The sequence below is a fragment of the Lonchura striata genome, chromosome 2 (assembly GCF_050655825.1).
Source record: "Lonchura striata isolate lonStrDom1 chromosome 2, ASM5065582v1, whole genome shotgun sequence".
Lineage (NCBI taxonomy): Eukaryota > Metazoa > Chordata > Aves > Passeriformes > Estrildidae > Lonchura > Lonchura striata.
The window spans coordinates 137,294,209-137,311,673 of NC_140704.1; the positions used below are offsets into that span (position 1 = coordinate 137,294,209).

General features: G+C 33.9%; 1 protein-coding gene across 34 annotated transcripts in view; it reads left to right on the plus strand.

Moving 5' to 3' along the window:
- Window positions 1-17,465, plus strand: part of RIMS2 (regulating synaptic membrane exocytosis 2) — a 447,424-nt gene that overhangs the window by 299,659 nt on the left and 130,300 nt on the right. For 17 of the 34 annotated variants that reach the window (XM_021546510.4, XM_021546518.4, XM_085573919.1 and 14 more), the window contains 2 exons: window positions 14,722-14,901; window positions 16,016-16,125. In XM_021546510.4, coding sequence (XP_021402185.1) covers window positions 14,722-14,901; window positions 16,016-16,125 — 290 coding nt within the window. Of the gene's footprint in view, window positions 1-617; window positions 684-1,279; window positions 1,388-4,967; window positions 5,034-7,390; window positions 7,454-13,164; window positions 13,237-14,721; window positions 14,902-16,015; window positions 16,126-16,902; window positions 16,936-17,465 lie in introns of all 34 variants that reach the window. The other 17 variants (XM_085573910.1, XM_085573913.1, XM_021546502.4 and 14 more) reach the window with 3 other exon arrangements.

Consider the following 17,465-nt stretch of genomic DNA (forward strand, 5'->3'; position numbering starts at 1 on the left):
TAATGCAAACAAAATATAAATAACTTAGTTTTATTATTTGAATTGCATATGTTGTTTTTTTTTTTTGGCATATTCTGGTACTGATGTTATATCTCTTATTTAATTAAATGATTAAATACTTTGATCTAAATTCACATTTTATCACAATATGATCAGTATTAGGAGAATTTACACTTACAAATGGGAAAGCTCTGGAGATATGTGGGGACAGATTTCAAAATGGTGATAGCCTTTCAGACAGATTAGGTAAATCTCTTTCAAGGATAATATTCATACTAAAGTTATTACTGCCTTCAAATAAGGAAATAAGCAATCTGATTTCTTGAGTTGTTTTCAGAGATTTATGTATTTTTTTATTCCTAATTGAAATACTGTAGAAAATCCCAAATTTTAGCTGTCTTCTTGATCCATAATCTCCCACTGTTTTCTCATCATAAATATGTGCATCATCTAAATAATTTTATGTTTAGAACCATATATCATATTATTTTGTTAATAAGTCCAGTGCTCTTAAACCATAATGTTATTATTATAATATTTGCTGTTTTGTGTTGTGTTTCATTCCATTTCCATCTTATTGTCTCATATCTGTATTTTTCTTTCTGCCATCACCTCAGTCATTATGTTACTTTACCTCGTTCCCGGTACACCCACTCCTCAGATCACCATTACAGGGATGCCAGGTATATGTTTTCCTCTGTGTGAATATGTGTGGGTAATGCATGTACTTCCGTGTACCTACATGTCCACTTCTGGTTTTATTTGTCTGTTTATGGTGGTAGAAAACTTAGAAGTTGAATTAGTATCATCATTAGTTTTTGTTAACATAGTGTGCACACAAACACTGGGTAATTCTTCCTGTGTTTCACTGGAATACTTTCTCACTGCCAATAGTCTATAATTGATGGTCCTCAAAGTTAATGCTTTATTTACATCACTCTGATATCTTTTAGAGATTATATAAAGAAAGTAATTTAAACCAGCAAATACTAATAACTGCTAATACTGTACTTTTAATATGCATAAAATCATATGTGAGTGGCTGTATTAAAGATTATGATAAAACTGGAGAGTGATATCTTTCTCAGTATTTTAGCTGTTGTAGCTGTTATCCAATATACTTAAATTTTTAAAAGTAGCTTTGCAAAGTTCACCGAAGTTCCAGTCATTTTCTGTTCCAGTGTTTTGTTCTGTTGTTGACATTGCTTGCTTTTCATGTTTTGTCTTCATTTCATCCTTTTGTTGCTTTTTATTGTGTTCACCCATTCTGTTTTGGCAGCCAGGATCACACAATGTATCCTCTATTTTGTGAAGATGCAATCAGATTACTCCGCTCCCGTACGATGTGCCGCACCTATTCTGAGGGTGCTTACTATGATCTTGAGAGGTATAACTGATGTGGAATATGTCATTAGCTCTGCCACACTGACACTGCCATGTTTGATGTACAAACTGAGAATGTGATCTGTGTTTTAAGAGATAAACACATGCAGTGAATATGTTTTTCTAATACTCTGGGTATGTATGCATCTTAAAACATCTTACTTGGAGCCATGGATAAACCCCAAAAGGTACCAAATAGCTTTGCAGAAGCCAGTTTTAAAATAGATTATGTGGATATTATATATGTGTGTCTTTTATAACCCTTATTTTTGCTGGAATTTTCCAGAGTGCTTGTAGTATTTATTATTTTCTTTGAAATAACAAGGAAAAGCCTATCTAAAGTACACAGAAAGAGTGTCTTCTGAAGTCTTATACTTGGGTAACTGAAAAATAGAGTGAAAAATAGAAGTGTATGCTTATGTAAGCTTATGTTGTATTTATTTTTATACTGTATATTATGTGATTTAGGAGTACTTGTACACATAATATCTGTGTGTGATTGCAGAGCACCATAGTTCCTATTTACACATGAAATACATGCAGAGAGAATTTGAACCCACAACAATTTCTGTGAAATAATTTGCCACTCGAAATACAGTGGCTTTTAAGCTATGCTGCTCAAGTACTGTAATCAAGATATTTTCAGAAATGTTGCAAACTGAAAAAATTTGCATAGTTGTGTGTAAATAGAAATAAGAATATAAAACTGAAAACTGTAAGCCAATAAAAAGGAAGTGGTGACTTCAGATCAGATACAATGGTTGATAGAGGTGTTGATTTACAAGAGGGGCCATGTAAAAAGTTCCAATGCAAGAAATAAAAAACTCAATATATTAACTTCATGGCTACCTCCTGGATATGAGTCTGAGAAGTTCATTAAGGCTTGCTCTGGATTCAGATCAAATGTTACCATATTTTTAAGTGAATGTGAAATTACTTTTGGATGCAGAAACAAAAAGAGGATCTGAAAAATCCTTTGAAAGAAATATTTCTTTTTAAAAATTCTCCAAAGCTGTAGTATATTAGACATTTTAACATTTACAACTCAGTTAAGCATTTGTTTTGAAATGAAGCTGTTTTAAATGAAACCTAGTATAAAGGAAGTGTATAAATAGTTCTGTGCACATGTAGAAAGTTCGATAAGGAGAGGGATTTTTTGTTTGTTTTCTTAAAAATGCATGAGAAAATGTGCTAATTTGTATGCTATTTCAATAATTCATTTTTATAAACTTTTTTTTTTTTTTCCTTAGATATATGCTCTGTTTTGCACTAGTTTCTCTGAACCTGTTTCAGATTACTGGTTATGTCTGTGACTATTCAGATATTAGTGAAAGTTGGAGATATTTAAAGTAATTTTCTTACTTTGGGGTTCTTGACTTGTAAATCTCAGTCTTTGTTCCTGAAATTAATCTCTCAAAAATAAAGTGAAATAAATGAAAGTAAAGGGCAAAAGTTACAGTACTTCATAAAGATGAAAAAGCTAGGATTTAAGCAGTGGGAAAATCTTGTCCAGGACTTTATGGAACAGAAAGCTATCAAAGCTAATTCTGCCCGAGATCAGAAATGAATATCTAACATGAAGTGGAATATTTCTAGCTCACTGTTACAACAGTGTCTCAGATTCCTTGGGCCTAGAAACTGATCCTGGGTTCTATGATCCTCTTGAATCTAGGCTGCCTGTGGGTACCATTAGTGTTCAAGTTACTTGAGTCATCCTACCAGATATGAACTCCTCTGAGTACCTCACAGCCACAATTGTAGTTCCTAGATTTTCATCCTTTTTGTCTTCCTGTATTCTAACACCAATTTAAGAACAATTTATAGCCTAATCATTATCCAGTTTTGTCTTAGACATTGAAAAACTAAGTTATTGTCTATTCCTCATTTTATTGTAAATATATGAACTCTTTAAACATTATTTCTGCTTTTATCTTTACACTTTTCCCCAGTTCGATGCTTACTCTAAATTATTTTGTAGGCCAAGTGTTATTCCCGTCTTCTTTGTTCCACCTTCTTAATCAATGTCTTGTTGATATCAAGCAACCACATCTCTTCCTGTCTTTCACTTTATCATGCATATGAAACAACTTTCCTTGCTTTTATCAAAATAGCAGATATTGTTCTGTACACTCCAGCATTCAGGAAAAAGTCTCTCATCTGGGACAGAGATTTTTTTTTTGTCTCATGTCACTCTGAATACATCAGTGTCTGTGTCCTGCAGGCAAATAAATGGTATAGATGTATTAGTCAAAATTACTTGCCTTTGTTATTCAAGGCTCCTTTTATTGCTTATCTTGTAATCATTCACAGCCAGTCCATTAACTCTTGTGGTCTCTTCTAGCAATTTTTACTTTTTCTGTTTTTTTCCCCCTCAGAGTGACTACTTGGTTCTCTTTCATCTTTTCTCTGATGAATTTTGTGTCAGTCACTGTTTATCTGATATGACAGACTTCAGTTCATTAGTTCTAGGACACATTTACATTATCAAAACCCTTAATTTCTGAGGCCATTCCTAGGTTAGGGCGGTCATCATTTTGTTTTTGTGATGTCTCCCCCCTTTTGATGTCTCCCCAGCTCTTTCCCTCTCAAAAGGAACAACAGCAGTGACAAGATATTTACTCCAGCGTATGCCTAAGAAAGGCAATAAGCACCTGTGCATCTTCAGTGACTTCAGAGCCCTTAGGACCTGGGGTCTTCCCAAGAGCATCCTGCTGCTCAGTGCCACAGCCCGAGTTCCCCTGACTCCTCAATGTTACAGACAACTCCAGCTGGGCCCAGTTCACTCTGCTGCAGCTACTCACACTGCAGGTGCACAAAGCATCATGGCTGGACATGCTGAGCTTTATTTACACTTTGATTTATATCCCCCAGTTCAGAATCCTACAGAGTTATATGAGTTAATTCATCATTTGACAGTAACACATTTTAAATTGTCTGACACACAAATGATGACAATGACAAAGTAATATTCTCAAGGTTCTTATTCTTAACCTTGTCCTTGTGTTTAAAAAAAAAAATATTAGCAGTTCATTCCAAATAAAATTATGCTGAAAACCTCACTGTATGAAATTCTTTCTCAACTCACCTACAAGAACACCACAATGTGCAATTTATTTTTTCCACTTAGCCTTTGAGTTTAGTGTTGCAGGTCCATAAAAGCTGGTTTGTGTATGTATGTTTTGTGCAGGATATGAGGTTTCTTTCAGGCAGCATTTCTGTTTCTCTTAAGGAAATTAGATTTTGCTTCCACTTTCTTTCCTTTTGTTGTACCAAGCAGACATTTTCTAACATCCAAATCCTACTTTTGATGAATGCTCTCTGTTGTTCAGCTACTAGTTTTCTGTCAATGTAACTTTTTACTTCTATAAAATATGTGTGCATTGATCAAGTGTTCTTAGTAAGTTGTTAATTATTTCTGAATATAATTTGAAAGCAGAAGTTTAAATTTATATATATATACAACTTAATTGATGATAAATGTGCTTGATCTTCATCACATCTTAATAATAAAGTAAGGGAATACATAATGAAAAAAGCACCCTCTAAAATGTCTGAAATATCTGTGCTATTTATTCCATATTCAGGAGGACTAGGCAGGAGAGAAGAGTGCCTAATTCATATTATGATGACACAGCCTATACTCCTGAAAGGTATTTTAATTTATATAGTAAAAATAGATAGAGTTGAGTAATAAATTTTTATGAAGTGTAGTCTAAAATTCTAATTGACCTAGACTAATGATATTTAAATTTACAGTGCACTTTATGCCATATTTCTCTAAATACAGAACAACTAATCTCCATAGTTTTAAGTACCTCATTTTCCTTTTAGCCCTCCATTAATTTGACTTCATATTTTTAAGCATAATTCTTAACTTGAAAAATTTTTTATTCATTAGATGTGGGAGGAAAACTGAATAGTACAGAAGAGCTTAGGTACAACTGAAGGTTTTTTTCTCAACTTAACTGCACCATAATTCTAATGGCCAACCTTTTCTGTTTCTAGAAGTCATTCTAGGGCAATTTAGAGTCCTCAATTTAATTATTTCAATAACCTGAGTACCCTAAGATGGTACTCAGCTTTTAGCATGTTACACATTGGCTTAAAAAAGGACTAAAAAAATACCTTCAAATTGATTTTTAGTGTTTGCCATGCTAGGAACCACAGTATTATTGTTCTTCCTAAATTTTGTTATGCATATCACAGTAAACAGAATATCACTAAAATCTGACATGTAATCTGAAAAGTTTTGGAGTGTCTCTAGTAGTAGTTATTTGATAACAGTCTTTCATGTTTAAAGAGCTAGGCCAAAAGAGAAGGAAATCTGAAGAAAGGAACAAATCAATGTTTCTCTCCCTTTTTACAATTAGATATTTCATACTTGTCTGTCCATTTTTAAGTCAATGTCTGATTTTTCTCTATAGGAACAAGGATTTTTTTTTTCCTAACTAATAGCAAGAAATTTTTGTTTTATTTTATTGTTATGAATAAATACAGTCATATTTAAGAAAAAAAATAAAGTGCACTGCAATTTTAAACCGTTATTTATGTATTTATGGTGTCTGCAATAAAGTAGTTTTATCAAAAACTCTTTTTCAAAATACTGCTTCAGTTTTGAGGATTATCAAGGAGAGTGTAAATATGTACCTGTCATTCTCCGGCAGTATTCTAATTTATATGGGATTAAATATAATTTAAAACTAAATTAGATTAAACTGAAATGACTTTCATCCAGCCATTGTTCTGGCTATAAACCATGAAAAAAAAAAAAAAAAGCCACGGCCCATACCATCCGTTTGGACAGAATAAACAAGGGCAGTTTGATTTACATTCACATATATTGCAACCCATATGGTATTGCCTCAACATAATATCCAGGAGATGTGGGGTTATTAAGTTTATAAACATACTGCAAATCCTCAGATTCTGCAGCATGAGAAGCCTGGAGGAAAGACAGACAAGCAACAGATTCATGAAAATTCTTGGATCAGTGTATTCAAGCCACTAAATAGTTTTTCCTTTAGCCTATGGCTAATATTTTAAGTACATATAATTATTTTTTTTTTGTCCAAATTGATAATATAATGGTCTCTTGATTTCTGATAATCCCTGTCTTCTCACTCACTGTCATGTGGAAATCATTGAATACAGACAACATAGGAGTTCCCTGGCTTTACCCTAGCAAGATCCTGAAAGTATAAAACTCTGGAGATTTAGTTGAAACTCCTCAACCAAATGGTGGATGATTTGTATCTAGTTTTGATATGCTGGAGTAGTGGCACATAAACAGTTTATCCTGATTTCTTAAAGCAACTTTTTTGTCCCATTATTTCTTTTCCCAACAGTTTTCCTTAAGATAAAATACTTCTGTATGTCTTTTATGTTCTCTTCAACTGGTTTGCTGAAGTGATGCTGCAAAGGCTTGGGCAGCCCATATTCAGTACCTGGAAGAACATTACCACTTTAAAATTTAGTTTTCATTGTTTGATCATTGAAGTGAATTTTCTTCTGTTTCTTACATACCTGTGAGAAACCAACTACCCTATCAAATAGAAAAAAAAGATTGCAACTGGATAGGTCATGTATTTGAAGTTAAAAGCAATATTTTAAACTCTTAATGTATATTATGTTATTTTTCTTAATGTTTTGTCTCCACAATTAGTTTTTTATTATTCCACAAGCTCAATTGCCATTGAAAACATGAAGACATTTATGTACAAAAAGATAAGAGATCAATTAGTCTTTAGGTAACTGAAATTTATGGCTTAATTGCTGAAAAGACTAGAGGTAAAAATATAATAATTGTATAAGGAAAAAAGCCTTATTATATTTTTGGTGTTTGGTTTTCTTTCATACATGAAAGAAAATATGAAATGTACAAAATTATTTTAAAACATTTGGAAATCTTCCCATTTTGTTGAGAAGTCGTCATGTCACATGAATTAGAGTGATAATAGTAATACATCATTTTTTAATAACACTTCTTTATTTTGACTGCATTGCAAAGGTGGTACAATGGTGCAAGTTCATGGGCAGATGATATAGTCAATGGTTCAGCTGAAAAATATGGGTAAGTAAAGAGTGTAGTGTTGCAGATAAAACTAAAATATATTTTGGATCTTTATACTAAAAGTCCATTTATAATTGTACCAAATTTATTCCTAATAAATGTATTTTTCTTGATGTCTTTCTTTCTTGACTCAGAACTAAGGCACTTTTATGTTCTAGTCTTTTTTCCAAGATTAAACTTTTTCATTCAGTTACAAATAGAAAAAGAACATTAATTATGTTTGAACTATTTTTAAAACATGTTCTCACTGTTCAGGGCTGCTTTAATGAAAAGCAGCTTGCCTACATCTGCAGTGTTGGGGAAGGTGTCTTTGACACCTAATGCTTCTTTACTTTTAGAAATAATCCCAGTTCTACCTGTCTAACCTATCTTCCTTTGTGAGTGATGCATAACCCATGCAAAGTGCTGTGTGCCTTAGAACCTGTAGTTCTTCCCAGTTGTAGCTGGCTTCTGATCAAGAAAGTACACAAATTTTCCTTGCTTTTAGTTAATTGACTTTACTGCTTCCCCCTCATTTTCTTATTGCTCTTGCAAGAATTTTCTTTTTTTTTTTTACTTCTTTTTTTTTTACTTTCTTCCTGTGTGAATGTATGAACAGAGAACATGAGAGACTGCTAAATAGAAATGTAAAAAAATCTGATAAAACCCAGAATGAATCCATCAATATTTTAATGTGGACTTCTCTCTCCTTTAGAGAGGAGGGATTTGTGAGGGTCTTTTGGCTAAACATTATTGCAGTTGCAGAGACTTGAGACCATAAATATTGTCTAGCCTTTTGAACCACAGTTTCACTATTCATTGGCTCTTCATTTTTAAGTGCACAGCAAAGGCCGTACTTATTACTTCATCCTGGAAACTGCAGAAACATACTGAAAATTAACAGCATTTAAAGAAGGTTGTAAAGTACTTGGTGTAACTAAATCTTTTGCTTTTGATAGTCATATTAAATAGTCTTGGTTTACTTCTCATCTCTTTTTATCCTGAATAGATGCTAACATAGGTAAATATCAGGGGTAAATATCTAAAAATTATTTTTTAATAGGAAGAAGAAACTTATTAGTTACCACTTTCTATCTCCATTTAAATTTAGCCCCTTAAATGTTTGGCAAAAGAAAAAAAAAGATAAAATAATTTGTTGTGAACTATTATGACTTTTAAGTAAAACATAAGGCATGAAAAACACTTTAATAAAAACTTCTGAAATGGATCAGATTCTTTACAGATCAATGGATTTAGAAAATGCCTTTAACAGAAACTGGATGCTATTTTGCTCATTCATAATTTAAGAACTTAAAATATGATAAAATCTTACACACCTGCTCCTGTTTGAATGATCGGATTGAAATCCTGGTCTCTTTAAGGGACGAAACTCTTGATGTCAGGGAGGTCAGAATTACAGACCTGTTGTCAACAATTAAGAAGATAAACATGTAGCTGAAGTATATATACACAATAACTGCATAGTTGAAATTCTGGTTGTGGTAATTTACTATTTGAACATCTTCCATATTATTGGTGTTTAAAAATGTCACTGAAAAAAAAGCCTATGTATATGTGCATATGGAAATAAAGTTACATTTAAGATCTGAGGAAAAAAAATCCCACAAAATCTCTCAAGAACCAAGTACTTTTCATATTTTGCATTTAGTACTGCACTTTAAAAAGACACATTTAAGTATATGCTTAGTTTTAAGCCTACAAGTACTTAGATTGACTAGTCTATAGTCTAGGTACTCTGCTGATCTACATTGAAATATTCAAGCTCTACTAGGAAATTCTTCTTTTTCATTGCCTCCCTCTCCAGATCCTCTAGCACTATATACTACTCTACTTCAGTCATGAGACACATGTTAATTAAAATCCAGGCATGTTCCTGGTTTTGCTCATACATTAAGGTAATGTTCAAGTTTAGTGGGTGAAATATTGTGTTCCAAAATGGGAAAAACTGTAGAATATATTTATAATATAAAGCTGAAAGTGTTATATTTTGGAATGTTTCCAGTACTTTATGGAAGTTTAGATTATTATCTGGAGAGAATCACTGCAGTAGATTTAGTTATAAAACTGAGCTGGAGTGAAGGAGAGAAGAGGATTTCAGCCCTCATCTTTGAGAATTTTGAATTCCCAGCTTTTGAATCCTAATCAGCTTTATCATGATCTTCAGCGAGTCATCTCATGAACATAGAGATGCATATTCCTCCAGGGTGATTCTTTTATATGTCAGTTGAGAGTCTGTGTTAAGGATGTTGAAAGTTAGAAGTAGTTGGCAAAATTCAAAACACTATATAAGGCAGCTGACTATATAAGTGAAAAGGTACATTGCAAGTACCAGAAACAAGGAAGTAAAAACACTCTACAACTTTCTTGCAGATTAAAATAATTTGAAATGCACATCATTTGAGTCTTCCAAGGATTTACATTGCTTATTGGTTTTATTGATATTTGATTGTAAAGCTAGCATATACTCCTAACTGCATCCACAGAATCATATAATAATTTGGGTTGGAAGAAACATTGCTTGCTTCAACTCCCTATGTGAAGCATGACTTGCTATTCCTCAGCAAATATATCAGTGATGACACATATTTTGGAGAGTAAATCTCAACAGGTGTAGAGGCATATGCTTTCCTTAAGCATTTTCATAATTGCACCATGCCATGTGTTAGCATGGTCAGCTGTATTGACAACAGCCATGAAGTGCTGCAGTGTCAGGCCCAGATACCTGAGCAAGCTGTGAGCTGCTGCATTTCTGTGCTGCAGCAGAGCACAGGAGTGTGGAGAACAACGTGCCTGGGATCACAGCAGAGTTCCCTGCTTTGTCTGCTTAGCTGAGTTAGCAGAATAGTTCAGACTCTGTCATGTGGCAGTTCCATCATGCCTGCCACTGGCATGGAGATATACTGGTAGTTATCACATATACCACAGGGTAATACGTATATGACCAGATCATGTCAGCATATGGATGCGTGTATATATATATATATATATGTACAACATATATAAAAACATTATACAATATTACAACAACCAAAATATCTTCCTTTACCTTTTTTTTTTAAACCAGAGTACCTAAAATCTTTACATTCCTGTCTTTTAAAAACTATATCAGCACATGATTTTATATTAAGTTCCTTCATGAGTGCAGATGAGTTTACCTTTATGAGTGTAGATAAGTTATTTGCTGACGTATCTCATCACCAGGTTTTTTAGAGATTTGACAACTCTTTCCCATTTTTCATTGCAATATTTATGACTCAAATTTAAATTTTTTTGGTACTAGAAATCTCATTTGGTTTTAGACATGCTTATCTATGTTATGCTAACAGAGGATCTTGTGTCTGTGACTAAACAGCAAAGTTCCTATAGCTAGTAGAAGAATAACATGTCCAAGGATTGAAATCCAGCAGCCATCCACAGACACTGACAGGTATTGCCATTGTATATTAGCTGGAGTTTGAAATTATGATACTTAGAAGGTGTGGTGTTGTATTTTTCTTGTTCTGTTCAGTGTTTCTAGATGAAAAAGATGCACTAGGAGCTGAATTGTAGTGCACTGTAAACCTACACCAATTCTATTTTTATTTCTTCAGTTTTTTGTTACAAGAAAAACTTAATGCTAAAATGGTGATTGGCATGATCTCATCATTTATACAGAGTAAAAAATTGACATGGGCTTTTAAATAAATTGTTTTCAGTCATTTTGGGGAAAAAAATTGTTGGAAATTATTTTTATTTTTTAAAAATGTAACAAATCTGAAAAATTAAAAATCAGAAAGTATTATTTACTGCACTGGGAACAGAGGTCACTTTTAAAATTTGCAATATATATGTATAATAAATCAATATATAAAATAAAACTTGGTAACACCTTTGTTTAGGTACAACAGCAACCAGAGTTTACAGTGGTACCTAAATGATATCAGATTCTAGTTCTAATATTTTATGGGTTTGGAACAAGAAGTTAGACTGTAAATACTCACAGAGCTTTCTGTGTTGTGACTTACAGAGAGCTCAGACTGTCTCATAGTGGTTGGCTTTCTTGGTTTAGAAGCAAACACTGCTGTACCTTTTCCTCAGAGCAAAGGAGAGCTATGCTTGCAAGTCTTGCAGACTTTGGCATGGAAATTAGCCATCTTCCATGCCTGTCTTCCCTAGCAAAAGTAGAAGGGTGCTACAATAGTCAGTACTAGATGGAGAAGGTCATTATTTGACATTTCATTAACTGTATTTTCAGAATGAAAAGTCTGTTAGCAAAGGTAAACAGTGATAGTGTGCCTTAAAATATTATATGGATGTTGAATAATTTAACTAAGACTACCATATTTCCCTCTTTAAAAATCAGTAATTCATATGATACAATTTGTAATGAAAAAAGAAGAAAGTTTCATCTAGATGATTTGTAAGCATAAGTCTTTAAGAATGATATCTGAAAAGTTAGAAATTTCTATTTTAAATTTAACTTCCTCCCATAACTATGGCTAGATTTTGATATCCATGCATAATTGTTTAGAGTGGTAGGGCAGGAGTTTCACTGCACAAACATATGATAGATATGAATGATAATTTTCCTATAGAAGGGACAGTTGCTGAAGACTGGGATCATGTAGTATGTGTGTTTACTGTTCAAAGGATAAAAGAATAAGTAAGGATGAAGGCCAGAGAGTAAAACTATTTTTTGAATTGCTCTTCATATGTGTATGATGTAAAACCCCAACTGTGAAGCTTTCAAGTGGAAGATTGTCCCCTTGAAATAGCCCTCTATTTGCTGTAGTGAGAGGATTGTAGCCTGGAACCTGAGGGTGACAATCAGTTTGACCTCAGGACTCAGCTTAGCCTTCAAATCCTTCAGTCTACAAAACAGCATTGCCACAGCTTCAGAGACTTACTGCCAAAAGCCACCCTCTCCTTCACTCTGGGGAACTCCCAGTTGTTTTTGGACTTGAAGGAAATGCCCACTGGAGATGGTTGCAAACTCTATATTAGCTGCTGAGTGTGACATTTTTGTGGCCTTTATCTGTTTAGCTGCAGTTGCTCCATGATGTTCTGCAGAACACAAAACCTGCCTGCTAAGCCATTGGTATTGATCCCAATGGTAAAAACGCCTTCTTCCTCCTAATCAGGCATTAGGTCAGACCCCTAATAGCCTAAAAACTACTTTTTATACCTATAGAGCTAAAAAGAATGAGGCCTTAAGAGTAACAAAAGGGAACCTTAACTCCTCATGAAGTCTTTATGAGAAGCATGTGGTTGCCACTCACCTGTTCCTCTCTGTGTCCTACTGGCTGTTGGAAGGAGAAAGGAATGGAGTACAGAGTGATACCCCTACCATATTGCCCAGACTCTGCTGATCCAGGGTAGAGGGTGCTCCAGCAGTCCTCTACTCACTGACAGGAGAAAAGCTGACACCCAAAAAAGTCTCTGTGGGCTCACCAATATTCTTAAATATGTGGATAAACAAGATAAGGGTGGGTTTTTCAAGACCTGGATATAATTCTTCTTTGTAATTTTGTTGAATTTAGGAATATTTTTTCTTGGAATTTATTCCCATAGTCAAAGAATGCATTCAATGGTCATTTCTTACCATGATGCAGATGGGTGACATTTTTCTCACCTTCCATAACACTGAAACATCTCTTAAACAGTTACTTAAACTAAACAACATTCCTATCAAAGCTAAGGTTGTGTTTCTCTGTCTGTCAACAATGTAAAAGAAGCGAGACAGTGGATGTTTTTGCTGATGAAGCTTCCTATTCAGAAACAGAACTGATAGAAGAAGAAGTGAGGTAATCTTTTTGTGGTTTCGTGCCAGGCTTGTTGTACTTTTCCTACAATCTTTAGTGCCTCAGCTTATAATTACCATTTCTGTGTCTCACTGTGGTGTGCTTGCTTGTTAGGAGCTTATAGATGTAGGTTCATGATGTATGGTATTATTCCGAATCTGTCTGTGGCAAGTCCTTTGTATGCTTTAGGAGTGCAATTATGACCTAATGGAAGGCCTGAAAAGACTGTTTTTAATGAATGTTTTATAAACATGTTTGGCAAAGTAAGCTTCTATATTCTTTTTCAATGCTTTTAGAGATACAATGCTGTTACTAACATAAAAGTCTTCGTAATAAAGCTGTGGTATGTCTCTCTCCTTTTTGATATTAATTAAAATTTGACTTCTTGTTACACTTAATCACCATCAAGCCACTCATTGTATTAACTGACTTCATTGTAAAATGCATGACTTCACTCAAGGAAAGGTCCTGAAGGGTACACATTTCCCATTTGTATTCTGTATCTGTTCAGTTACTCCAGGAGAGCTGGGAGGAGTGTGTTTTTAATAAATAGCTCCATTAGGGAATGGATTTTGCTCTTTAAATTCTGTTGGTTTAGTGTATTTGAGGATATTGCTAACAAATATTACTCCTTGAAAACACCAATTGCATTGGGAAAAAAAGGTGGGGCTTGATTAATTTCTGAAAGTAATGGGCTGATTAATTGCCTAAGATAGTAGAAGATATCACTGCTTGACCAAGAAATTCTCTTTTACTCAGTCTAATTTCTTCCCATTACATCTCTAACAATAACTTTTTCCACTGCTGTTTTGGTACAGTTCCATGGGCTGTGGGTTAAAAGAATTTTTGAATTTCAAACCAATTTTTTTCTAGTTGTTGAAACCTCTGTAAGTACTAATGATGTAGATTTTCATCTGGATACAGTCTCAGAACCACATATGAATCTATCACTTATTGACCAGCCTATATATAACAGACATTCCCAAGTCTAATAATAGTTAACAGTGCTACATGGTAATTATAACATCTAGATTGTGGACTTTCCTACAAACAAGAATGCTACCCCTAGAGAGAATGCAATCTGTAAGAAATCTGAAAAAATCTATTAATATGAAAAAAATGCACAATTAAACTGCACTATTAATGAGTTTTTAGCTTTATTGAGACTTAATATTATGTCAGCTCCTCTTTTGTTCCCAGGTTGATGCATTAATTGAAAAAATAACAATATTTTAACCCAGAAATTGTCAGGAAACAGACTATTGCATGGATAGTCATTATGGAGACATTGGAAACATTTCAGCCCATTTATCAAGAGTACGGAGCAAGTCAAAACTGTATGTTATCAATAAATTATCTTAGAAAATTTATTCCCCCTAAAAATGTATATAATGAAATGATTTGCTCCAAACCAGTATCATGCAGCATATTTTATAACTAATAGAAAAGTCAAAGTTCAACTGAGCTGCTTTTTGACTAACATTTCAGGAATTGTGAAGCAGCAGATAGACAGCCATATCAAAGATCCAGATCAACAGAGCAACGTCCTGTGCTAGAGCGGACCAACTCCCGCTCCCGATCCACAGAGCGTCCTGACTCAAACCTCATCAGGTCGATGCCTTCATTAATGACTGGAAGATCTGCCCCTCCTTCACCTGCCTTACCGAGGTGAAACAGACAAATCAGTCGGACTAAACCCCTTCTGCCCCACCAGCTCACCATTTTATTTTCCCAGTAGCTAATTGGTATCGCCTCATCCTTAGCTGATCACTAGCAGCAATAGATACTAACCCTTTCAGTGTGAACACACTATTTATATTCTACTCTGGATATAATGGTGTGACTACCATTGCAAACTGCTTGCTAACAGTATTTAACTACGTTTGTTTATGATTTCTCATTTGTCAGGAATCCTGGATGGTTTCCACATAAAGCACCTCTATAACTATCATATTCTTCTCTTACAGAATGAGAAATTATTTGTGTTCATCAGACATTGCTTATAGAACAACCATCATAACATCAAATGAAACTATTTTTTTAAAAAAAAAGTTTCTTTAGATGCACTGTACTAACTTTGTCTATTACTTATCATTTTAACCACCATTTTCTCTGACTACATTTTACTGTGCCATAGTCTGTACTGTTCCTGTTTGAGTACCCCTTATTGATATTTTCAGGATTTCTATACATTATTCTTAGCTTAAACAAACATAATACAATAAAAAGATGAGCACATTCTGGTCTAAATCATGTTCAGGAAAGCCTCTCTATTTCAGAACTGCAGAATACATTATTTCGTTTTCTGAAAGTTAGAGTTAGTATCATCAAATCCCCACTGAAAATTGGGTCAAATATCATTGTCTTTCCTCAGTTCATTACTCTGTTTAGACAAATTCATGTAATCTCACTGCAACTCAAAGGTAATTAAAAAAAATATAAGCTGAGTAAAGATAATTGAATTTGACTTGTGAATGAATTTATGTGTATGTGGCTATTTTATCCATATGCACATGAATATGCACACAACACATTTTCTGTCTTGACTGTGTGAAAAAGCATCTTATGGAAGCATCCTCAGCCTTAATTTGGCTTCCTTTTAATGGAGAGATTTCTCTTTTTAATCAGGTCTTTTTCTGAATAGAGATAATAATTTCCCTGTGGGACTGCAAGGGTCCCGAGTGATGTAAAGTCTACTTAGTCACATTATCAGTTCTCGACGATATTTAAGAATGACTTTGTCATTTAATGGCTGTGGTTTGTTTTGATATGTGTCTCATAGGTCACATCCTCGAACTGGGTCTGTCCAGACAAGTCCATCAAGTACTCCAGTAGCAGGGCGAAGGGGCAGGCAGCTACCGCAGCTCCCACCAAAGGGGACGTTGGAGAGAAGTAAGTGGATGGTTTTCTCCCTAATGACATTTCCAAATTGTTCATGAAGGTCGATTATATTCATTGTTTTTCTTTTGCCATTACAGTTGAAATCTCTTGAGTTTTTGTGTACAGAGCTGGGATTTGGTAATGGTATTGCATTTTGTACTGTGTTTTCTTCTATTATGTTTTAATATCTACAATACTGTTGGCTGACATGAATAATCAGGTGGACTATTAGCATGATCCTGTTCCTTTTGAATTCAGTAGGTGTTTTGTCATTGACTTCAACAGGCACAGGAAATGATCTTTACTATGTTGTCTAGTGACAAAAATCTGGCTCTTTTGGGAGTCAGGAACCTAGCTGATCACTTGTGGGCTCAATGGAGGGTATTACAGAATGTTAATATAAAACCTCTGCATCTTGAAACAGGAAGATCAATAAGACAGGTAATAATCTTTAAAATAAGAAATGTCAGCTATTTCATTACTCACTTTTTACTGGTACTGTAATTGTGCTTCTCTTTAAGCACTGGTTGATGGAGATAGTTTCTGAAATGTTTAGAAACAAAGGTATATAAATGCATTATTGACAGCAAATACATTTTCACACTTCTGTTTCTAGTAACTAGGTGTGCCGTGCAAAATCAGTCTAAATGGCCATATACACTCCTTTTTTTTAATCCTTCTTAGCATGTATATTGTATCTTTTAAAAAATTTGTTGTTTTTTAACCCCTGTGATTTGGTTCCTTTTTTTTTTGTTTGTTTGTTTGTTTTGTTTTTGTGACTTTCCGTAGACAATGGAGACAAGGAGATAGAGTCTTATGAAGGTCTGTACATAAAGAAGGGCTTGTTTTTCACCTGAAAGGCTTTTTTCAGAGGCTGTATAGGGAAAAACAAACCCAACTGCAATTGATGTTACTTGATTGCACAGACATAGTCAGAATTATTGTCATAATGATTTAGTCTTTATTTTTAGACCTGTGGCTCATAAATTTTACTTGATTCTACGTGAAAAAAAAAGACAATATAAATAATACTGTCTAAATATGATTGTCATTAGAAAAGTATCTAGACATGTACCCATTTTAAAAAACCTAGAATTTACCCTATGACAAATAAAAGCATTTCAGCAGTTAGGTACTTACATTTCCAGGATTAGCAGATATTCAGGCACATGTTTATATATAAGCATTGGAGGATATTTGACATGTTTTATGTTAGCCATTCATTTAATCAAATAATGTTTTTATTGCAAATATTTTATAGTGTAATACATTTGCTGAATTAGTAGGTAATTTGTAAATATTATGGGAAAAAATATTGAATTGAGATAGTCTTTCAAAAAGTTAATTTTTTT